Source organism: Python bivittatus, unplaced genomic scaffold, assembly GCF_059951505.1.
Source record: "Python bivittatus isolate LINGU-HERP-01145 unplaced genomic scaffold, Pbiv_v1 ctg000080_np1212, whole genome shotgun sequence".
Classification (NCBI taxonomy): Eukaryota; Metazoa; Chordata; class Lepidosauria; order Squamata; family Pythonidae; genus Python; species Python bivittatus.
In genome coordinates this window covers 28,635,055-28,660,089 of record NW_028277035.1, presented here as the reverse complement: position 1 = coordinate 28,660,089, position 25,035 = coordinate 28,635,055, and the positions used below count along the sequence as shown (strand labels likewise).

General features: G+C 36.7%; 1 protein-coding gene across 1 annotated transcript in view; it reads left to right on the top strand.

Moving 5' to 3' along the window:
* The window catches only part of RAD50 (RAD50 double strand break repair protein), a 54,247-nt gene that overhangs the window by 5,000 nt on the left and 24,212 nt on the right, over positions 1-25,035 (top strand). The window contains exons 3-15 of the mRNA XM_088133728.1: positions 56-139; positions 3,115-3,266; positions 4,423-4,608; positions 4,754-4,958; positions 5,335-5,463; positions 6,175-6,340; positions 10,679-10,872; positions 13,053-13,259; positions 14,551-14,733; positions 15,038-15,195; positions 18,249-18,424; positions 22,889-23,126; positions 24,758-24,947. Of these exons, the coding sequence (XP_087989854.1) occupies positions 56-139; positions 3,115-3,266; positions 4,423-4,608; positions 4,754-4,958; positions 5,335-5,463; positions 6,175-6,340; positions 10,679-10,872; positions 13,053-13,259; positions 14,551-14,733; positions 15,038-15,195; positions 18,249-18,424; positions 22,889-23,126; positions 24,758-24,947 (2,268 nt within the window). The remainder of the gene's footprint in view (positions 1-55; positions 140-3,114; positions 3,267-4,422; positions 4,609-4,753; positions 4,959-5,334; positions 5,464-6,174; positions 6,341-10,678; positions 10,873-13,052; positions 13,260-14,550; positions 14,734-15,037; positions 15,196-18,248; positions 18,425-22,888; positions 23,127-24,757; positions 24,948-25,035) is intronic.

Genomic DNA, 25,035 nt, shown 5'->3' with positions numbered 1-25,035 from the left:
TGTATTTGTTCAGTGGCTATTTATGTATTTCTGATGCTTGTTTCCATTTCATTAGACCATCATAGAATGCCTCAAGTATATATGTACTGGAGACTTCCCACCTGGCAGCAAAGGAAATTCATTTGTCCATGATCCAAAAGTAAGTATTGTAGTTGCTAGTTTGTTTGGCTAGTAAATTTCAGTTTGTAAATTAAGTTAGTTAGGAACTTGTATTTTCCTATTTCAAGAAAGTGACAATTGTGATTTCCTATCTTGTGCCTTGAGATGCAATGTCTCTAGTAGAGGAGCATATTGAAGCATAAATGTAAGAAATAGATTAAAATATATGGTCAGAAAATGACTGGATTATAAATATCCATTGGAAAAAGATTGTTTGTTGTTGTTGTTGTTATTATTATTATTATTAAATCTTGTGAATGAAATATATTTTAGTAAGCTATATTCTTGCACAGGGCAGTTTAATAATGATGTTTCGACCAAAAGGATCGCTGGTGCTTACTTTTCAATCTTAGATCTTGCAGATTCGGTTTCACTTGCAAGGTAAAGTCTTTTTTGAGTCAACTCCTGATTGTTTCATGGACACATCCATGCAGTTTTCTTGGCAGTAATTTCTTGGCTGGGTTATTTGTGGGACTGCCTCTCCCTAATTGTTTTTCCCTATCACATTCAGTCTGGCCACAGATGCATGCTGAGAGTCCCATCAGTTAAGGACCCAGAAAGTGGGCCTCTTTTGTCATAGCACCAGGCCTTTGGAACCCCCCCCCTCAAATTACAGTGGCCCCAGCCCTGCCAGCTTTTTGTAAAGTCTTGAACACCCAAATGTGTCCCCAGGGAGGTGACTCAGACTGTCATTTGGAGCCCATGAATTTGTTGATTATGGCAACTTAATTTTACCTCAGTTGCTATTATATATATTGATGTTTTATGCTGTTTGTATTTTGATTTTAAATGCTGTTAGCCGCCCAGAGCTGCTATGGTGAGATGGGCAGCCATACAAATTGAATGAATGAATGAACAAATAAATAATAATAGGGAAATGTTATAGGGAATGAACAAAAATAAATAATAGGGAAACAATGATAGTTTTATCATTGGCCTTTCTTGGTTTGTTTTTTCTACTTAAGATGTTCTTTTTTTTCATCTACAGGATTTAACTGCATTCAGCTAACATTAATGAATTTCTTCTCATACAATAAAAATATGTGCTTCAGCTTCTTGTCCTTGTCCTGCTCCTTAAATTTCCCAAATCTGTTCCAAAGGGTCCCTCAGCTATGGAGTGGAAATGGAGGAAATTCAGTACATCAGCAGCATCCATTATGCAGAAGCCAACTTTTAAATCTCTCTGTCTACTTTTGTTATAATAAACTTGGTGAAAGATGTGACTTAGGGAAGAAACTGTTGAGTTTCCTGGACCTTTTAGTGGTTTTCAGTGCATTACATGAGTGTTCTTCTGGATTAATCAACTGATGAATGCTTTCTTAATTTATTAACATTTGTTAGATATCAGGAGATAATATAGGGAGACTCCTTTTATAGCCCAGGGGAGTTTTCCTTTGCCGGAGGATTTTGTGGTTTTTAATATGAGCATGAAACTGCAAGAGGTTATTGTTATCTCTTGCAGTTTCATGCTCATGTTAAAAACTGCATGTCTTCAATAATGTCAGAGTCACTACTCAGATTAAAAAAGAGAAAGTTCAGTCCAGATCAGACATTGCCTGTGGGGGAATTGCATATTCTGTGCTTTATAAGATCAACTGCCATCATCCCAGAAAAACTGTTTTTGAATCCTAGAAAAAGCAGTACTTCCACTTAAGACAGTTCCTTGCTTTAGCCTTGCTCCCGAATCTTCCCTGATAATAGTGGCCAGGAGTCCTTTATATAAATAATCCTCAGTGTTCACAGTTTTGCCTCCAAAATACATGTCTTGTGTCATTAAACACATACTCTAGTGTGTTTAATGTGTGACTGCCTCTGAAAACAATTCTGAAATTGTCTGAACTGAAATAAATACAGCGGCAGAAATTTGTACAGTCATATAATGTACTGTAGAGAGTAAGGGAGATCTCTTTGACAGAAATACGCAAGAACCCTAGATAAGCAAAGGGGGCTGAAACGTTCTTCTGAAACGTCCTGGGAAATGATATTATTTGGAAGCGATTCAGGCAGGTCCCTCCCAGATTCACTGGTGTTTAAGGAGAAGAGTACTGTTAAAACATAATCAGGCTTGCAAGATTCTGTCATTACAACCTGTCTCGATAAAGTATAGTTCTAATCTTCCTGTGGAGTTGATTTTCTGGTTTGGTCCACGTAGTGGGGCTGACACGTAGACGTCATGTAAAAGATATACATGAATTGTCTTTCTGTTTTCAGACTCTATTTACAGCGCTGGTTTTGCCCTTTAAGTCTTATATAGATTAGGTCCTCTTTATCTGAAGGAAAACTTCATCTGATCACTGAAAGCTCTCTTGTAAGCATTTCTGCCAAATGAGGGATCATAGGTATGTTAAAAGGTATGCAGCTATCTCAGTGGAGGTTGTTATAGAACACTTTCTTCAAGCAAGTTCATTTCATACCTGCCCGTTTCCTTTAATGCAGCATATAAAATCCTTCCTATTTTAGAGAATTTTATTTTTTTCCTTTTTAAAAAGTTATTTAATTTTAGGAAAATACAAAATATAGGTAAAACACTAAAATTGTATGGAACAATCCTTAAACTTAAAAAAGAGAAACCAGGGAAAAAAGAAAACCCCAAACAAACAAACAAAAAAAGAAGTAAAAATCTACCTCATCTAGTAAACATATTGATAGTCACTGGCTTACTAATAAATACCATACAATACTATAGTGTAACCAGATATAAAATTTTATTGTAAAATATCATAAATTCTCTTTGGCAGAGATTTTATTTTAGATAATTTTAAACTTAAAACGAGCATTTGTTTAGTTATTCTGTTGTTTGATTTTATTTCTTTATAGACTTTAATCCCATTTTATTGGTAGGTAGGTAGGTAAATTTTATTGCAGCTTTGACCAGCAAGTGTACATAAACACATAAAGTTCTACATATATCATAAAAAATAACAAGTTAAAACCCCTTTTTTTCCATTGGCGAAGGTTGCCAACGAAACAGATGTCAGAGCTCAAATAAGACTTCAGTTTCATGATGTTAATGGAGAGCTTCTCGCTGTCCAGCGGTCCATGGTATGCACTCAGAAAGGAAAAAAGACAGAATTTAAAACTCTTGAAGGAATCATTACAAGAATAAAGTAAGTGAACAATCATTCTTTATTGGGTATGATTTTAGGGTTCTATCAGTGCAGATGTATAATTGTATGTCTGATAACAAAGTATGTCTGATAGCAAATTTCAAAGTTCTATTTTTACACACCACCAAAGGAATTGTAATCTTGTACAAAGTTGCTATGGCAACCCTTTTTAAATATTTTTATTTTATTTCTACTTTTATTCATACTTCCAGTTCATTTCTATTTCATTAATTTAATTGAGTAAATAACATAACTAATAACATATATTTTTCTTTTGTGATATTGAAAAGAGCTGTATTATCCTTACATGATACAGTGGAACCTCGGTTTACGAACTTAATTCGTTCCGTGACTCTGGTCGCGACCCGAATTGGTCGCAACCCAAAGCAAATTTCCCCATAAGGTTCAATACAATTACCGTTAATCCGTTCTGGCGTGGAGGACAGGGAGGTGGCTATTGCTTGGAGGGAGAGTCCACCTCCCTATGACCACGTGTCAGGGGCGCAAAATGGCCACGGATCACGTGTCAGGGGCGGAAAATGGCTGCGGACCACATGTCGGGCGGAAGAATGGCTGCGGACCACATGTCAGGGGCGGAAAAATGGCCGCAGACCACGTGTCAGGGGCGGAAAATGGCCGCGGACCACATGTCAGGGGCGGAAAAATGGCCACGGACCGTGTCACGGGAGGGAAAATGGCCGCGTATCCTGTTCGTACCCTGAGGTGGAGTTCGCAAACCGAAGCAAAATTTTGCAGCCGGAGCTGGCTGTAACCCAAAAAGTTCATTAACAGAAGCGTTCGTAACCCGAGGTTCCACTGTATATTGGAAAACAGTAAAAATAAGAATAATATAAAAAGTCAAACAGTAATGAAATATATGGAATAGATTTAACACAAGGAAAACCAAGAGTCCATGAGTTCTAGTCCCGCCTTAGGCATGAAGCCAACGGGGTGCCCTTGGGCCATCCATTCTCTCTCAGCCCTAGGAAGAAAACAGTGGTAAGCCACTTCCAGAAATCTTGCCAAGAAAACTACAGGGACTTGTCCAGGTAGTTGCCAGCAGTCAACACTGAGGAAGGAAGGAAGGAAGGAAGGTTGGTTGTGTGTATAATATTTATTATTCATCTGCTGTGATTTTGTATTTGTGTTCATACAGACATGGGGAAAAAGTCAGTTTGAGCTCCAAGTGTGCAGAAATTGACCGAGAGATGATTGCTGCCCTTGGAGTTTCCAAGTCTGTAATTAATAATGTCATTTTCTGCCATCAAGAAGAATCCAACTGGCCTCTAAGTGAAGGAAAGGCTCTGAAACAGAAATTTGATGAGATCTTTTCAGCAACAAGGTAGTTTTTACTTGTGGTTTCTTGAATGAGGTAAAAGATTAAAATTAATCAAATAGCCTTTAATAATACTAATTAATAAAAGTTTGTCCACGAAAGTTACAGATACAATTTAAGGTAAAATCACGTACGGTTTTCTTTCAAAAAGGTATATTAAAGCTTTGGAAACACTTCGTCAGGTGCGTCTGAAGCAAAGTCAGCGGGTTAAAGAATGTCTGGTGGAGTTGAAGTACTTGAAGCAGAATAAAGAAAAAGCACAGGAAATCCAGAATCAGCTATCTAACAGGGAAACTCAGTTAGCTGCCTCCAAAGAAAATGTCAGATATATTGAAAACCAACTAGAGCCTCTAAAGGTGATTTACTATCTGTAATACGTTGATGTAATAGATGTGTCCTCAGAGCTGGCAACCTGCAGGCTGTTTGTGGCTCTGAATCCTTTTATTATAGCTTATTTGCTGGCTCCAAATTGTTGCCATAGTTTAAATGTGTCTGTAATTATTGAAACATTAAAAGGCATTAAGAGAGCATGAAGTCAAACTTTTTTTTTTTTTAATGGATATTTGAATGTTGGGTCTTTATGTCCAGATAGATGATAGCTGGACTGCTTGAACTCATGCCCAACTTAAAAATGCAATCTCTGAAGATGGGAGAGAGCTTTGAGAGGTTGTTTTATAATCCCTCATATTTATTATATAGCTTTCTTATTTTAAATATTTATTCCTTTGTCAGAACTCTTTGATGGAAATAGAACAGAATCTTGTAAAAGTAATGAGACTTGATAATGAAAGCAAAGCTCTGGAAAGTCGAAGAAAGCAGATGGAAAAGGATCATCAAGACCTACAACAAAAAATGGAGAAGGTTTGCTTGTGTTCCTTGAAGTAGAATATAAACTGCATGTAAACGCTATGCTGACCCAATGGTAAAGGTTAGATTTTTCTTCCCAGCAGCTGTCGCATTTACAATCAGTCAGCCCTCTTGTATTTATTATTACTCTTGCAGTTTTTTTAGTGAGCAGATCCACACTCATTGTACTCCTGTTTTGGTTTTCAGGTTGAAAGTAATTTGAGATACCTTGAGAAAAAGTATGCCAGCTGTTTAATCAGTCATATTAGTGAGGTCTTTGCCCTCTTTCATTGATCTAATAGACAAACGGGAACTGTGCACACTTGGCTTGTAGCTGCGTAAAAGCCAAAATAGTTTGAAAGACAGACTTTGAGTTTTTTATTTTGTGTTAGCCTTTTATTCTAGGTGTTATCCCTCATATAACTGTTTTGAAGATCAGGAAATTGTACTCTGGGGGAAAAGATAATTAGCATCTTATATTTGCTACTGTTAGCTCCCTGGGAAGGTAGGAGGTGAGAGCATTCAGGGCTGGGATGAGAGTTACGTTAGGAAAAGGGTTAACATTTTCCCAGCCCACTACAGTATTTCCCAGTCTTCAAGGCAACAATGTGGGATGGTATCATAATCATGTACCTCTTTATGTCACATCTTCTTTGGCCTTTGCAGAACCCCCCTCTGAAAAAAGGTATTTCTGAATGTTTTTTTCCCCCTACATTGCAATGTTAGGTTTTTCAAGGAAGCGATGAGCAGCTTAGAGAAATGTATCAAAACCATCAGAAAAACGTGAGAGAAAAGGAGACACGGTTAACAGAGTGTCAGCGAGAACTGGAGAGAATAAACAAAGAATTCCAAAGATTTAATAGAGAAAAATCAGAATTATTGGTTGAACAAGGTATTATGGCATTTTTGTTAACTTTTTAATGCATGTTAATAATGAAATGTTTACAAGTATTTTTTTCTTTTATATATAATTTTGATTATAATGGTGAAATCTAATGTAAATTAAACTTAAAGAAAGAAGAAAATAATGGAGTAAAATGTGCAAGAAAAAAGAGAAGAAAGAGAAAAGTAAGAACGTAATAAAGAGAAAAGAAATATATAAAGAAGTGACTTCCAACCTTCATCACAAGTGTAAACAAATTTAGTGACTCTTCACCCCCTCTAAGGTTACAAACATTTACTTCTTAATCCCATATCCCATCCCTTATCTATAAACAAATCCATAAAATATCATTTTTCAGTCCTGGTGTCAGCAGAAAGTCTGTAAAGGGTTGCCAGAGGTAATAACTTATCTTGTTTTAACCTTGATTAAATACTGTAAACCAACTTTATATTTCTTCCTTTTACTTCAAACAGTCTTAATCTTTAGTTCATTCAAATGTTGTCGTAGGATTTGATTTCTCTTCATTTCTTCTTTGTCCCATTGCACAGAATTCTTCAAGACTTTAACAAGCCTCTTTTGAAATCCAGTAGGAAAAAAATTATCCAGGCCACTCTCTTGCTTTGTCATTTGTGCTTCCCTTTTAAATTTTAAAACCTCAGCCAGTTTTTTTTATAAATCCAGTGAAACATCCTTTTCTAAGTCATTCTCTTGGCCTGTCAGTTGTAAATCCTCTTTCGATACCATCTCTATCTTGTCAGATAAAATTTGTTCTCCATCTGTCATTTCTTCAATGGCATCTTTTGGACATAGTCTATCCATAGAAGCAGACATAATCACTGACATTGTTGATACTGTGGCTACAATTTTCTGATTCTATTCTTCAAAAGTCTCCTTCAGTATTTTCATTGTTAGAACATTTTGCAACATTTTGCAGGTTTGTAACACTTTCCTCTACCTAAAAACTTTAGTCCCCTCTGGTGTCCAGTTTTTGAAATCATGAAATTGCTTATCTTTGTTTTGTCTTGTAAAAACAAAAACAGAATCTATTTCCTGCGAGAAGCAGTTTGTTCTTTATAATTAATTCCAAAATCTTATTGTAAAAGTTTCAATATTCCAATTTTATCTGGACCCTTAGTCCATTTATAACTTTCTAAGATCAAAATCTTATTTAGCTTTTTGCTGTTTATTTCAGATTCTTTAATTCTTAAGCTTATGATTAAAATTTTCTTTCATTCAGGATTGAAGGCAGACTCACCCAGGGTTTTCAGACTTGTCAGTCCGAAAGTCTCTAATAGCTTAGAAGTAGTTAATGAGCAATTTCCGAAAGTGATAAGAAAGTGAAGTTTGTGAACTTAGTGTCCTTTAAAAGGCTCCACCGCGGTTGCAAGGAAGTTGGCTAATCCCATTGTCTCCTGGTGCTCAAAACCTGCCGAAAACTGCTGTTCTGAGCAGCCATCTGGAGCACATATGCATGATTTCCCATCCTCCCCTTATCCAGAGAGGTTCCAAGGAACTGGTTCCTTGGTCTTTGCTGCGGTCATCAGCTCTGATTTTGCAGAGCCATTTTCAGTTTGTCATACCTCCCCCAGAAGTCATCACAAGTATTTTTTTTTTTTATGGTTATGTGAACACACTAGATTTAAATGAGTGATAATTTTGATTCAGGTCATCCAATAGATCTACCTCCTAACACCAATTTATTTGGCTTACTAAACTTAAATCATAATTTGGTAAAGGGGGATGCCCACAATTTGGAAAAAAAAAAACACATTAAGAACTGTCACTCACACTTAACATATTGTGTGTGCATTTGGTATACTCCGTGACAAATCATTATAGCTAATTGTAAGTCACATTCTTCACAATGCTTAATACTTTCAAAGTAGCCCTTACAATTATTGAAAAGTGCCTAGCTGATTAAACATTTTTTCTGAGGTAAAGTATAACGTGGAAGATTAGAAGTTGAAGATAGATTAGACATGGCCTGATAGTTTCTTCAACTCCTAATGAGATCTTTGACAGCAAGTTTGCAAATAAATCCGTAATAGTTATAAAACACTATTAGAATGCCAGTCCATGCAAAGGAAATGTAAATTGTTTTAAACTCCTTTACATTGTAGTCCTATACATATCTATTCCAAAATAAGTCCTATTAATTTAAACAGTAATTTTGTCCCATGTAAGTGAGTTTACAATTCTAATCTCAATCTTGTAATCTTAAAACAAAGGTTTCAAAAAGCTATTCTGATTCTTGTTTTTGCATATGTTCTTGGAAGGAAGGTTCATTTGTCAGTAGAAGTGATTTCTTGAGAAGCATTACCATTTAGAAAAAGGAGATTTGCAGTGCACAGGGACATGAATGAAAAATCATTCAAATAATTAAAACAGCTGCATCATTTGAAGACTAATGTATTTTGGAAAGAGATGCCACGTATCTTTTTCAAAGGTTTGGCATAGCCCTAATAACATTCCTATCATTTTTACTGTAGTCATTTGTCTGTCTATTCATAAAATTGTCCAATAGGTGTCATAGGGTTTTATTTTCTCTTTGAAGTTCGTAGTAAAAAAACCCCTAAAGTTCTTTGTCCAAACCTCAATAATGCAGGAGGTCAGTGGGTTTTTAAACACTACAGTGCAGATAAAAAGGCTAAATATTGCTAGCATCTAATCACCCAATTATCCCTTCCTACTTTTTTAAATGCAAGTATAAAATAGGGGAACCTTTCAAATTAAAAAAAAAGTGAAGGATCATTAATATTTCGAACAGCTCTGTCAGACCATACAGAAGGAAAAGATACAGTATAAAATACTAGAATTGTACTGTAGGTTAGAAATACCAAACTGGAATAGATCGTAAAATAGCTGAGAGTTGATTTGATTACAGTGAAAATAATAGTAATAATACCATAATAAGAAGAGGAGGAGGAGGAGGGGGAGAAGGTAGAGGTGGTGGTTTGGGAAATCATAGATCTCAATTAAATGCTATATATAGTAAAAAGACAGCTACGTTCAGGAAACTTTACGTATGCCTGGCTAATACACATGTAGGCATTATTCTTTTCATACTGGATTTTTCTTTAGAAAAATCTAAAAAACTAGACCATATATGAACAGTCCATACTCATGAATCACAAGCACCCTTTGCATCATCCCAGATTCTGTTGCCTACCATCACCACCTTGGATGGAGATACGTAGTTAAATAACTACATTAATTAAAATAAATAATCTTAATATTTCATTAATTTTTACCCTCTCTGTCCCCTTTTAAAATCTGTTTAGGTAGCCCCACCCTCTTTTGCAGTGTGGCCTCCTTCAGCAGCTGGTGTTTCGCAGCTCAATTAAAGCTGTACATACCTGAATTAGAAAATAAGTAGTATCAAATACTGTATCATGTTCACTGTGACCATGTAGCTGAGATCCTAGCCCTTTCCTTGAATGTCCCTAACTCACATAAGAAGCTTTTAGAAGAGATACAAGGTTATGTGGGAATTGCAACAGAAAGATTCAGAATCAGTGATTTGTGGATTTGAGAATCTGGGGTTTGTGGTGAGTTGGAATAACAACTCAGGTTGAGTCAATGATGTAATAATATGTTTATCTACTTGTGCTTATATAAATATAATATTTGTGTGGGTATGTGTGTGTGTATAATGTATAATATGTGTATGCCCCTTTATATTCATAGATGCTTTATCATTTTGCTTTATCCCTCATATAATATCTTTAAGAATGGAATGTTTATTATTGTGGCCATCTGTGCCTTGTATGATTAATTGATTGCAGAGTTCACACCTTGAGAGGAGATAGGACTTGAGGAAATATGCTGCGGTACCTCCTTATCCCTTCTGGTTATAAACACAGGGGCAGTCTGTTAAGAATAACAATCATATCCTTGGCTCAACTTGTATATTAAAGCTGCTGGGTTGCATTTCAAGGAATGTGTGTGTGTTCACATTATGATGGATGTTTGTGTCTTCCTTCTTGGTTATCCTGTTTCCTTATAAAGCCATGTTTTCTTTATTTGGGATCTTCTGCTTGTATATACACATGCCTGAACTGTGTTTCATCAACATTTCATATAAGATCTCTCTTACTCTTTCATTTAGGTACAAGAGACCAGTAATTCACTGTAACCTGGTAGCTTTGGAACTAATAAACTACTGTTTGGATCTCTCCAATTGTTGGTGCTTTCCACCACAGGATTAATTTTACTTGGATGATTAGGCGACTAGCATTTTTTTCTATTTAAATGTAAACGACTTTTACAGTTCCTTGGATCTGATCAACAGTCCTATAAAACCTTGAATATGTGCATGTGTTTAAACTCTTGTTTCTGTCTGCGAAGGTCGTCTTCAGTTACAAGCAGATCGTTACCAACAGCATATTAGAACCCGAGATTCATTAATTCAGTCTTTGGCAGCTCAGTTGGAATTGGAAGGATTTGAAAGAGCACCCTTAAATGAAAGACAAATTAATAGTTTTCAGAGGCTGGTGAAAGAGAGACAGGACAAAGATATGGAAACTGCTAATAATTTAATGGTAAATATTTGTGTTTGTACATTTAATTTTTTTTTAATGGAAAGAAATATATATTTTTGCTTCTGTCCAGTATATTTCTGCAGTGATAAAATATCCCTGGCACCATTTTTTGAATAAAAATAAAGAGAAATGTATTACATACAAACTAGTTACAACTTTTGCAAGTATGAATATGTTAGTAAATACCAATAACAATTTTCTTTCTTGATGTGTGAGTCTGCCAAAATTAGCAAAATTAAATGGTTAGTAAACTGGGCTTAATCTGTGACGTGCTATGCTCCAGAACCAAAGAGCTCATTTCAGATAAACAGCACATCTGACAGGGATTCCAGCTCAGCCCTTATTGGTGGTTTTTTTTGGGCTTTTTAACATAAAACATTATTTTAAACAGGTATGCTCCTGTCATAAAATCAAATTGGTAGTAATACATGCTACTTTTCAGGGCCCTAGTAAATGAGACACAAAATATTTCAGAAATCATAATTGTACAGGTGATCCTTGACTTACGATGGCAATTGGGACCAGAATTTCTGTCGCTAAGCAATGCAGTCATAAACCTCGACTACATTGCTTAGCGACAGCAATCCCTGCAGTTCTGGTTGCTGTCGTTAAACTAAATCCCATGTCATTAGACAAGGCAACTTCCTGTCAGCTTCCAACAACTAAGTCAGTGGGAAGCTGGCAAAAAGTTGCAAGTCCCAGGTGGCTTGCCAGCAGCCAGGTAAGTGGCTGTTGCCAGGTGGGGGAGGGTGTGAGGGAGGTACGGGGAGGGTGCGTGGGGTGTGTGAAGGAGGTGAGACTTGGGGAGGGTGTGCAAGGATGTGAGAGGCATAGCGAAGGTCAAGGAGGGTGCATGGGGTGTGCGAGGATGGTGATGCAGGGGTTGGGGAGGGTGTGCAAGGGAGCCACAGGGAGGCTTGAGAGTGAGGAGGTGCGCAAGTGACTGGTGCGGTGCAAGCGCAAAGGAGCTGGGATAAGGTGCATGGGTGGGGAGATTTATCCCAGCAACTTGCAACCTTCCTTGGCAGCTTCCCCATTGGCTGGTTTGCAAATGGCAATCACGTGTAATTGGGCGCTGTAAATGGTTGTAAGTGCGAGCTGGTTGCCAAGTGCCCAGATTGCAATCATGTGCTGCGGGGATATTGGTGTGGCCAGAACTCTGAGGACAGTGATAACCACCATTTATTCAGCCCTGTTGTAACTTCGATCACTGAACAAATGGTTGTAAATCGAGGACTATGTGTATGTATGATTTATTTTTGTACATTAGCAGAGGCAGTGAAGGAATAACATGTTTGAGATCTTCCCCTTAGTCTGATAATCATAAATCTAGATAGTCACAAAAACAATTGTAGCTTAGTCTATCTTGATTACTATTATTTTGTGTATGTGCAAAGAGTTCCATGTGCAGAGTAAGCATCAGAAGAAAATTCCTGTGTACAGGCTGCGTACAGTTTAGTTTTTATATTACTGTTATTATATCCCATCCCCATCTTGAGTTCACAGTTTAGGAATCAAGAAATACGATAACCCATAATTTGATCTAATCTATAATTTGTTCTGTGTGGAGTTGTTGGTTGCTATTAGAAAACAAACTTAGGTTAGGTTTAATAATTTGCCAAGCCATAAGGTGGTCTGTTTGATTTGGTTTAGCATATTATATGAATGCAGTCATTGTGGCTTATTCAACAAATCGTGTTTGTAACAAATCATGGATTAGTGCAGAATGTGAATCAAATGTTAGTACTCCAGATTTCAAACACAAAAAACATCTTTGTATTATGTCTCTATAGTGACTAGATTGGTTGGGGCCATATGTGTATATAAATTATCACAAGTTTGGTTAGGCTCAGTATAGTAAAATAATTCATTAAAAGCATTAGTTGTGGAACATTTCTTAGCTTTAGTCTATTTAGATGAGGGATAGGGTTTTTTTTCTTTAATTTAACTCTAAATGATTGTGTATGACATCAGTATTGACAGAATTCTTCACAGAATTATATAAGTATTTGTATATATTGTATAATTACAAAGCATTATTGCCAAAATGTTATTACTTGATTTGATGCCATCCTAACCCATTTAATTACAGAGGATCCTGCTTGTAGTGGGCTAACTTGTAAGTACGTTTTAGAATACAGCCTTTGTTTGAATAAACTGTGATTTTATCTTTTTTTCAGAGAGAATTTGGCGAGAAGGAAACAATGAAGCAGAAACAACTTGATGAAATAAGAGATAAAAAAACTGGACTTGAAAGAACCATTGCCCTAAAGTCAGACATTCAAAATAAGAAGCAGCTTGAACTGAAGAATCTAAAACAGGAATTACGTCAGCTTGAAGGATCATCAAATCGACTCCTAGAACTGGATCAAGAACTTACAAAAGCAGTAAGGCTTAGTTAACAAACTTATATGTGATATGTAATAAAACTAAAGGATAAACATAGCTGTTTGCATCCACAGTTTTTGTTCTAAATACTCTCTAAATAAATATTTCTAAAACTAATTCCCTCTAATTTATTTTTTCCAAGTAGGAAGATATTAAACCCACAGCTCCCCCATGCATGCCACATTGTCAAGACATGAGAGCAAAACATTTTCCCTCCTCTAAAAAAAATCTCTTTCTCCAAACATTTCTCCCTCAAAGTTGCTTTGTGTTTGCTTTCTAGTTGCTTTGCTGACTTCAGATTTCTGATTTCTTCAACCTCCCCTTCCATTTTTAATGTGCTTGCTGGCTAACCCAGGGCTTGTACACATAAAAAAGTACATGGGTGAAATTACTGTGTTAAATGCAGCCAACGATCTGCATATAATGAGGAGTTAGGAATCTGAACTAATCCATTCCTTTGCCTCTAACATTCCTTTGCTGACCAAGAAGCTTGCAGGAAAACTGAAACTGCATATAAATTTGGTTAGTTTGCTTGCAGATCTGTCTATCATTACTGGAGAGAAGGTCGTAAATGGAGGGGTGAGACTGGAGTCCATGTTGTCAATTCTATTCATGTGTACATTTTTTCAGTGCCTCCATAGGACTATCTTGCATTTTAGGAATGTGTCTCAGATTAGTTCAATCCAGTTATTAACTTCATGAGATCTCCATATTTAGGCTCAGTCAGAATATGCTGAGTGCTCTCTGAAAATGCTGCTGGAGGGATGTCATCAGTTACAATTAACAGAATGGCGCATGCTGCTCCTTCTAAGGGCATTCTCAATCTGCATTGCTCTTTTTGAAGAAATGCAGCCCAATTCAAAACAGGCTACATATTGAGACTCCCTGTGATGATGAAATGTGAAGAAGATGCCACCAAAATAGCCTCTTAATTGTCACCTTGTTAAATGTCAGATATCAGAACAGAACATAAGAGGCTATTTTGGTATAGCCAAGAGTCTGGGTATATCACCTCAAATGGCACATGCAGGTTTTCTGTATGCAGATACTTTTTCCATAGGCAGGTGCTATTACCAGGAGCCTGAAATAGTCCAACCAATTGACTATTCTCATTCTTTCAGTGAGAAAAAGAAGTAATGACTGAGAGGTGTTTTCTTCAGCAGCTACAAAAAATATCCTGTTTCTATTGCTAGGATTAGCATTAATTCAGTGAATACTGTTCTAGTCTGTTCATTAGAATATGTGTCCCTAAATAGAGGTAAAAATCTGCTTCCTTTTATTTCTGTTCAGAAACATGAATTAGTTGAAGCTGAGAAAAACTGCAACGTTGAAACCCTAGAAATGGAAATTAAAAAACTGCAAGGAGAAAAGGCAAATTTGGACAGTACTCTTCGGAAACTGGATAAAGAGATGGAACAACTGAACCTGAATACTACAGTTATAACCCAAATGGATATGCTGAAAAAAGATAAAGTAGTGTATTTTCTCTGACATGCCTAAATATGCTGGAAATAGAGCACAGATCAAGGTTGCATTAAAATAACAGTTCAAATATAATGCTAGATCCATCATTTGGCACTACAAAGATAAACATAGTTTCCCACTTCTATGAAGTACCAAACAATCTTTATATCAAAGTAAAGAGAAACACATACTGAGGGCCTTTAAAACTTTATTTATGTAGTTTACTATTAAGTCTGAGCTAGTTCAGTATTTACAGAATGAGAAATTACTTTTTTGCTTATAAGTTATCTTTATCGCTGTTTCTTCTTTTAAGGCTGACAAAGAAGACCAAATCAGAAAAATTAAATTTAGACACAATGAAGAATTAATCTCCTTGTTGGGATTTTTTCCAACCAAAAATCAGCTTGAAGATTGGATTCACTCTAGAGTTCAAATAATTAATCAAACAAGAGACAAACTTGCCAAGCTCAAGTAAGTATTCATTTTGTTTGATGCAGTAATGCAGTGTGGGGATTAATGTTAATTATATAGGACTTTCACTTTTGGATGCATTAGTGCAGAAGCATTAGTACAGAATTTAGTCTGCTGGATGTTAAAAAAAATGTACTTTGAATTTCATTAAATTAACAGTTGTCTACAGTGGATTGCCTTAAAAAGGGGATTATTTTCAATATTTTTGTTGATCCTTTTCAAACAAGGACCCAAAACTTCAAACAAGTATACCAAAAAAAAAAAAAAGTATCTGAATATGTCCATTTAAAAGAATGAAAAAGTAAGAACAGAACATTTGAACCTATGTAAAAAGCATAATAGCATTCAGAAACCTATTATTAAAATGCCTGCTAAAACAGATTATTGTAAGTTACCTGTTGAAAGTTAATCAGTAATGGAGACTTCTGGGGAAGAAATGGTGAACTGAAGGCGACTCCACAAAAAACAGAGCAGACAACCACAGAGGAATTAAGAGCCAGCGAATAGACCGGCTCTTTGTAATTCCTCTCCAGACAGGGAAAGGACTTGAGATTGCCCACAAGTGCTCCAGACAGTTGCTCCTTGCAAAGAGACAACAAGACGGCGGTCTCCAGTGGATTTAGAGCTCTGGGAAATGAGGGAATAGCTATCTTGCTCAAACCACAGTTGGCTTCTTCAAAAGGACACTGGGTTTGCATACTTGCTTTTCTAATCACTTTTGGAAATTGCTTGTTAACTGCTTTTCAGCTATTAGGAACCTTTTGATCAATAAGCTTTACAGTATCCGGTAAGTTTCCTTCACTCCTTAGTGAATGAAGTTTTAAATACAAGTTTAAGGACTTAATTTTTTTTTCTGGAATAAACAGCAAAAGATGTTTAAAACTTTGATTTTAGAAAGTTAGAAACAGACTAAGGGTCCAGATAAATTTGAATTAAGATTTTGGAATTAATTATAAAGAATTATTCCTGTAGGAAAATGCTTTTGTTTTGAATTCTTTAAAAATGAGATAAGACTTTAAAATTGGACACTAGAGGGAACTAAAGATTACAGTTAAAGGAGAAGAGAACACTCAAACTGGACTTACTAATACAGAATGAAACAAAACATTGGACATATTGAAAGATATTTTTGAACAATGGGCTCAGAAATTACTTTTATCTGCCTCTGTAGATAGACTGTGTTTAAAAGAAGCTATGGAAGAGAAATGAGTATTACCTGACATGATTGAGACTGATTGAAGTGGATTTAAAAATGACAGGCTACAAGAATAATATGGAAAAAGATGTTATACTGGACATACAAAAGAAACCAGCTGATATCTTAATAATTAAAAGAGATATACAAATAACAAACTAAGAGAGTGACCTAGATAATTTTCCCATATTGGATTTACAAAAGAGTCTTGTTAAAGTTTTGAAGAATTTTGTGAGAAGGGACAGAGAAAAAATGAAAAGAAATAAAGTTCTAGGAAGTTATTTGAAGGGACTAAAGATCAAGATTGTTAAAAGTAAAAGGAAGGAATATAAGGTTGGTTTATTTGATCAAGGTTAAAATAGATGTGTTGTTATCTCTGGTAACCCCTAATGGACTTTTGCTGACATCAGGACTGAAATCACAAGGTTTTAAGGTGTTTATAGATTTGAGATGGGATATGGGAAGAAGAGATCATTTGTTGTATTTTAAGAGAAGATGATAAGTTACTAAAATTGTTTATACTTGTGATGAAGGGGGAAATCACTTCTTTATATATTTCTTTTCTTTTTCTTTACTATATTCTTTTTTTCTTTTCTATTTTTCTTTTTACTTTTCTACACATTCTATTTTTTCTTTTTATTCCTTTATTTTCTTTAGTTTGTATTTTTATTCTTGTAAATCTTTAATAAAAATATTAAAAAAAAAGAAAGCTAAGCAATAATGAGGCCAGGCTAAATGGCTAGAGTCAGAGCATTCATTATTATTGGTGCCATCACACAGAAAGTATTTAATTAAACTAAAGTGGAAATGGCCAGGATATGAATAACATTAGAGAAATCTAATTAAAACTCTACAGTGTCTTGCCACAAAGTCCAACAGAGAGATGGGGGAGGGGGAAAATATGTAACTGGTCTATAGTAGATCTGAGAGTTAAGGAAATTTGTTTGGGTGAAGGCAGTTCTTAAGATGCTCTAGCATGTGGTTGTTTAGACTTTAAAGTCATAACAGAACTTTGATAGAGGAAGCAGATGAGACATTCAATGTAGATGGAAGTGGAAGTGTCAGACTTGGAGGGGTGTGGTATGGCAGGTGTGCTAGACAGAAATATATTTTTCCTATGGTTTGCTGTTTGGGTTAGTGAACAATAGAGGAGGAGGAAGGATTGTGTCCATTGGGTTTATCAGTAAAAATTTTCCAGCAGACATGTGGTGAGGGGGTTTATTCTTTGCCCTGTGTAGTTATAAATGTGTACTTCTTATAATATTTGATCTACATCTAATTTGAATCATTATTTGTGAGTATTCTCTTTTAAACCAAAGTATCTATTCCTTTCAGATTATAAATTCATTTGGAGGTAAAAGCGTAAAAAGCTTGTTTCCTTAAAAGCATGATTCTTTAGGTTAGTTTATGATAATATTCAGACTGGGCAAATTATGATTAAGGTTAAATCCCAAACCAAGATAGGAACTCAGTTTACAAACTACAGCTGAATCTAGAACTAATCATAGTTCTTGATTCATACAAGATGGAAAATTGTGGTTGGGGTTTTCTGGAAATTAAGGAAGTCACTGATGTGCTGAAATAGAGAAACAAATATACAAACCTGTAATACAGTGCCAGTCCTATAGATGGTGGATTCTAATATTGTCTAAACTAAGCCAGTGTGAGGATCTTGTCTGAAGGCCGTGTGCATTTGCCAGAGCAATCTAAGTAACAGAGAGAGAGAGAATTGCTTTTAAATGATAAACATCATTTGGTAGGCAGATGCTCACCCAGCATGAAAAGAGCCAGAAAATCAAATCACTTCAACATTTTTTTTAAAAAAACCTCAGTTCTGATTATAATATTTATGTTTCAGCAAAGAACTCGTTTCAGCAGAGCAAAGCAAAAGTCATATTACCACTGAACTAAGGAAAAAGGAAGAGCAATTGTCCACATATGAAGAAAAGCTTTTCGATGTCTGTGGAAGTCAAGATTTTGAAAGTGATCTTAATAAACTGCAGCATGAAATTGAAAAAACATCCAAGCAACGAGGCAAGTTTATATGACTCCTTCCCACTCCCATAGGATACATCTGATTCTTTCTTATAAACTTGTTTATACCAGTAACTGGTAAGCTTCAAAATAATATCAGGAACTGCATTCATAGTAGAGCTGGAGGTCAGAATAGAAAAATGGGCAAAGCCATGATGTTTCCCCCCTCATTTTAGGAGATTTATGCAACAGTAATACTGAAACCAAGTAAAGATCCATCAAAGTGTGCAAGTTACCATCTAATACTCTTGTTAAATGTAGGTGCTAAAATCTTGACAGAAACTTAGCATGGATATTCCACACATCTCCTTCCTCAGGAAGGAAATACCATCAGGTTATTCAGTCAATTAGAAAAAATCTTGTGTGCTTCCTACTGGATCACAGGAATCTCTGGACATTTGTAAGGAACGGGAATTTGTCCACTGTCTGAATTGGTATGCTGAGGAAGATAACTTTGTTAATAGTGTACATATTTTAAATTACATTGCACAGGTTAACATTGATATAAGTAGATGGTTAAAAATATCTACAAGTTTATGGGGAACAACAAATGTGGTCAAAATGAGTATCCCTTCTAGATCAATATATATTTTAAGAGGACTCAGTATGTTAATTGCTGCCTGGTATTTTAAATGGATTAACAAGTAGCTAATTTTTATCAAGTGGACAGACACCAAGTTGTCATTCTTTAAACGGAGGCTCTCACACAGGGGAGGGGCATGTAACTTTCTCAATTTTAACTGTCTAATTGGGCTTAAATCTTCTGCTTTTATGAGAAATAAGTAGATGCCATTGTGAGTATCACTAGAAAATTATTTTTGACTCTTGAAAATATGCCAAATGCTTGGTTTTAATTTTTGCTGTCAGTTATTTTTTCTTTTTCTAAAGACAAGGAGATAGATTTGGAAGATTTTGGGATGGTTTAACTTTGATACTGGTTCTCATGAGAAATTGACCTTTTAGCATAGCACTAACTTAAAAATGGTGGATAATATCTTTTTGGGGAGAACTTGAGTAGATAAAGAAATTAATGTTATTTGTTGTTGTTTAGTCGTTAAGTCGTGTCCGACTCTTCGTGACCCCATGAACCATATTGCGCCAGGCCTTCCTGTCCTTCACTGCCTCCCTGAGTTTGCTCAGTTTCATGCTCATTGCTTCAGTGATGCTATCTAACCATCTCATCCTCTGCCGTCCTCTTCTCCTTTTGCCTTCAATCTTTCCCAGCGTCAGGGTCTTCTCCAAAGAGATCTCTCTTCGCATTAGGTGACCAAAATATCTGAGCTTGAGCTTCATTATCGATCCTTCCAATGAGCAATCAGGGTTGATTTCCTTTAAGATTGACTGGTTTGACCTCCTAGCAGTCCAGGGGACTCTCAAGAGTCTTCTCCAGCACCACAGTTCAAAGGCATCAATTCTTCGGCGCTCGGCCTTTTTTATGGTCCAGCTCTCACAGCCATACATTACTACTGGAAAAACCATAGCTTTGACTATGCGGATCTTTGTCGGCAAGGTGACGTCTCTGCTTTTTAATATGCTATCTAGGCTTGCCATAGCTTTCCTCCCAAGGAGCAAGCGTCTTTTAATTTCATGGCTGCAGTCTCCGTCTGCGGTGATCTTGGAGCCCAAATAAATGAAGTCTGTTACTGCTTCCATTTCTACCCCTTCTATTTGCCAGGAATTGATGGGTCCAGATGCCATGATCTTAGTTTTTTTAATGTTGAGTTTCAAGCCAGCTTTTGCACTCTCCTCTTTCACCCTCATCAAGAGGCTCTTTAGTTCTTCTTCACTTTCTGCCATTAGGGTGGTATCGTCCGCATATCTGAGGTTGTTGATGATTCTCCCTGCAATCTTAATTCCGGCTTGTGATTCTTCCAGCCTGGCATTTCTCATGATGTACTCTGCATATAGGTTAAATAAGCAGGGTGACAGTATACAGCCTTGTCGTACACCTTTCCCTATTTTGAACCAATCGGTTGTTCCGTGACCGGTTCTAACTGTTGCTTCTTGGCCCGCATACAGATTTCTCAGGAGACAGGTAAGGTGGTCTGGTACTCCCATCTCTTTAAGAATTTGCCACAGTTTGTTGTGATCCACACAATCAAAAGGCTTTTGCATAGTCAATGAAGCAGAAGTAGATATTTTTCTGGAACTCTCGTGCTTTCTCCATGATCCAGCGAATGTTGGCGATTTGATCTCTAGTTCCTCTGCCTCTTCGAAACCCAGCTTGTACATCCGGTAGTTCTTGGTTCATGTATTGCTGAAGCCTAGCTTGTAGGATTTTGAGCATAACCTTGCTAGCATGTGAAATGAGTGCAATTGTGCGATAGTTTGAGCATTCTTTGGCGTTGCCCTTCTTTGGAATTGGAACATAAACTGACCTTTTCCAATCCCGTGGCCACTGTTGCGTTTTCCAAACTTGCTGGCATATTGAGTGCAGCACTTTAACACCATCATCTTTTAGTATTTTAAATAACTCAGCTGGAATCCTGTCATCTCCACTAGCTTTGTTGTTAGCAATGCTTCCTAAGGCCCACTTGACTTCACTCTCTAGGATGTCTGGCTCAAGGTCAGTGATCACACCAGCGTGGACATCAGGGACATTAAGATCTTTCTTGTATAGTTCTTCTGTGTATTCTTGCCACCTCTTCTTAATCTCTTCTGCTTCTGTTAGGTCCCTGCCTTTTTTGTCCTTTATCATGCCCATCGTTGCACTAAACGTTCCTTTCATATCTCCAATTTTCTTGTAGAGATCTCTAGTCTTCCCCATTCTATTGTTTTCCTCAATTTCTTTGCATTGTTCATTTAAGAAGGCCTTCTTATCTCTCCTTGCTATTCTCTGGAAATCTGCATTCAGTTGCTTATATCTTTCCCTTTCGCCCTTGCTTTTCGCATTCCTTCTTTCCACAGCTATTTGTAAAGCCTCATCAGACAGCCATTTTGCTTTCTTGCATTTCTTTTTCTTTGGGATGGTTTTAGTTGCTGCCTCCTGTACAATGTTACGGACCTCCGTCCATAGTTCTTCAGGCACTCTGTCTACCAAATCTAATCCTCTAAATCTATTCATCACCTTCACTGTGTACTCACAAGGAATATGATCTAAGTCATACCTGAGTGGTCTAGTGGTTTTCCCTACATTCTTCAATTTAAGCCTAAATTTTGCAGTAAGAAGCTCATGATCTGAGCCACAGTCAGCTCCTGGTCTTGTTTTTGCTGTCTGTATAGAGCTTCTCCATCTTTGGCTGCAAAGTATATAATCAATAATTAATGTTATAGACCATCTGATTTTTTGCGGTGGTTAAGTAAATCACATGGTCATTAAGTGAAACACATGGTTCCCAATTAATTTTGCTTGTCAGAAGCTGTCTGGGAAGATCACAAATGACAATCATGTGACCTCAGGATGCTGCAACCATTGTATATACATGCTGGTTGTCAAGTGCCCAAATTTTGATCACATGACCACGAGGACACTGCGATGGTCATAAGTGCAAGAACCAGTCATAAGTCACTTTTTTCAGTGCTGTTGTAACTTTGAACAGTCGCTAAACAAATGGTTGTAAGTTGAGGACTACCTGTAATCTCTTTGGGGAGAAGTTCATTTTAAATTGAGGGTCCTTTGCCTTATGGGTAAACGACCCCAAAAGCATACGGTCAAACATTGTATTTTTATTTGTTATGTTTATCAACAGCATTAAGATTTGTACAGTTACATTCATAATTATTCTTCTCAGAAGAATTATCAATACCATTAATATTAGGACCATTGTCATTAGCAATAAAATGAACATTACAATTATAATAATGAATGGGATGCCATCATTGTGTACACTTAATTCTGTCTGCCTGCCTGCACCTATATTTTTTCTGTCACTGTATGCCTTGTTGAATGGAAGCAGTACTTCTTGCTATGAACAGAGTTGATTTTATATTTTGGTGAAAATTTTCCTTTAAACATTTAATATTTGACTTAACGCAGGCAGCATTCATAGACAATGTAGAATGGGCTTAAGTGGCAAGAAGGATCAGTGGGGAACCACATGTAGATTGTGAATTGCCCATCCCTGATTTACACCCTCATTTTTGGCAACAATGAATAGTAATGGAAAAGGTAGCTATTCTATCATGTGATTTTCTAAATTAGCATAAAGTTTAAATTACCCCTCAAGTTTTCCTTTACAACCCTGAAGCACTTCAAACTTTTTAATTTTTATCCAGTGCTTGTTGATATTTTTTTATAAGGGGTTAAATTGGGTTCATGTTTTTACTGTTTTAGCTTTTCTGTTCATCTTTGCTTAGATTATAAGTTGCTTTGGAGTTTTTTTGGTGGATAGGTACAAGTTCTTGACCTAAATCATCCATTAATAAGAATGGTTAATCCTCTTCGCCAAAATGAATTTGAAAAATGATAATTGATAAAATACTATCTTCCCTCTGTCTTATGAAAACATTTGTTCTTTGATATAGCTATGCTTGCAGGAGCCACAGCAGTTTATTCACAGTTCATCACACAGCTAACAGATGAAAACCAGTCATGTTGCCCAGTGTGTCAGAGGATCTTTCAAACAGAGGCAGAACTGCAAGATGTCATAAATGATCTTCAAGCCAAACTGCGCCTTGCTCCAGACAAACTGAAGGCAACAGAATCTGAACTTAAGAAAAGAGAGAAGAAACGTGATGATATGATTTCTCTGAAACCTTTCAGGTGAGGCAGGTATCACAATGTTCTATGTTGTGAGAAGTGAACAGAGTTTTCAGGAAAGACAGTCATTTGATATGTGCAAGTTAAAGCGGTTTGCTGTCCTTTCAGGCAGTAACATTCACTATCACTTCCACCACAAAATAATATAGTGACTTAGATAATGAGTTGCCCTTCTAAAAACAGCAACTGATTCCTCATTCTCTCAACAGCTGAGAGCATCAGTGGCCGTGTGGCTGTGAAGGGTCCCCCAAATATATGGAGGGCAGAGTTGGCTCAGGAGGAAAGAGAAATCATGTTTCTCCTCCCAATCTCTCTTTCTCCAGTAGGAGTGTGCCATGAGGAGAATTCCAGTCATGGGAAAGCAAGGTTAAGAACGTTACAATCAAAGCAAACATAATTGTAGTATTCAAATCAAAATAAGACCATGGCATCAAAACAGAATTTTTAACACTGCTAATAATAGGAAGAGCTGATCAGTGGGTTAGTTATAACTCCCATAAAAATCTGAGAGAGCCCTGCTGTATATGAGTTCAAAATTCATCAAGTCCAGCGTTTTGTTTCATGTGTGTGGCTCACTGGATGCATCTGGGAGTCTCTAAACTGAAGGTGAGAGCAAAAGCCCCCTTGGACTGTTGCTACCTAACCACGAATATTGAAGGCACGCTGCCTTAGATTTGGAGGCAATACTCATTAAGAAGTCAAATAGCCATGGAAACCTAAATTGTGGGCCATTATTTTATTTATTTATTAAACAAACTTATATAGTTGCCCATCTACCAGAAGGAACTCTGGATGGTGAACAAAATAAAAACACAGTGCATTAAAAAAGACAATGTAAAACAATAAACAGCATTGAGACCCCAGTATATCTCTCATTTATTCCATGCCAGCTGCATCAACATCCTGACCCGAAAGCCTAGGGGAAAAGCCAAGTCTCCACCGCTTTTCTGAAGGCCAACAGGGCCAGGGCCATTCCACAAGGCAGGTGCTATGACAGAGAAGGTTGGAGACTGGATGAAAATTGTCCAGCATTGCTGGGTCTAGTTATAACCTCTTGACCATCACATTTGATGGTAGCAAATTCCAGGTGTTGTGTAAAGAAGTAGCTCCTGAAGAAAGAGAACAAGGAGACAAATGGACCTCACAGGGAAGGATATTGGAGAAGGATGTCTCCTTCCAGGAATTACCAACTTTAATTGCAGATGGAAACAGGACTTAGAATAGAGTTTCAGCCACTGCTGAATATTTAAATAACTGCAACCAGCAAGCTCTTAATAGCTGTTTGTCTGAAGTTGCTGCCAAATCTTCAAAGTTAATTCCACAGAGGTACAACTTGGATATAATCAAGACATGTGGGGCAGCTTCTACATCAGTCAAAGCTTGGTTCACAGTGGCAACAAGACTCCCCAGGAATACTATTGAGCTGAGACTTATTTCTAGATTTTAAACTTGTTCTTCCAGAAGGGAGGGAACAGGTCACATATTTCCACTCCCTCCCTTCTGCATATTTTCTGCAGAATGATTGCCTACATACACTACAGTAAGGAATCCAAGTACAGTTGTACGAAGTTGATTTTATGACTGTTAACAAGGAAGAAAATGTCATGCAGTTTTATTTTGTGTTTCTTGTAAAGACAAACAGTATCTGAACTTCAAGAAAAAGATATACCTGAGTTAAGAAACAAGCTACAGACCCTTAACAGAGAAATTCAAAGCCTTAAAAGTGATATAGAAGAACAAGAAATCTTCTTGGGTGTTAACATAACAGAGGAAGAAAGTGCCAAAGCATGTCTGCAAGATATTATAATTATGGAAAGGGATCAGGTAAGGGTACTTCTTCTTAGATTGCACACAAAACCTTCCTTTACTACACTTCACATGTAAAATGGCAAAGTCTGTTAGAGAAAAAAGT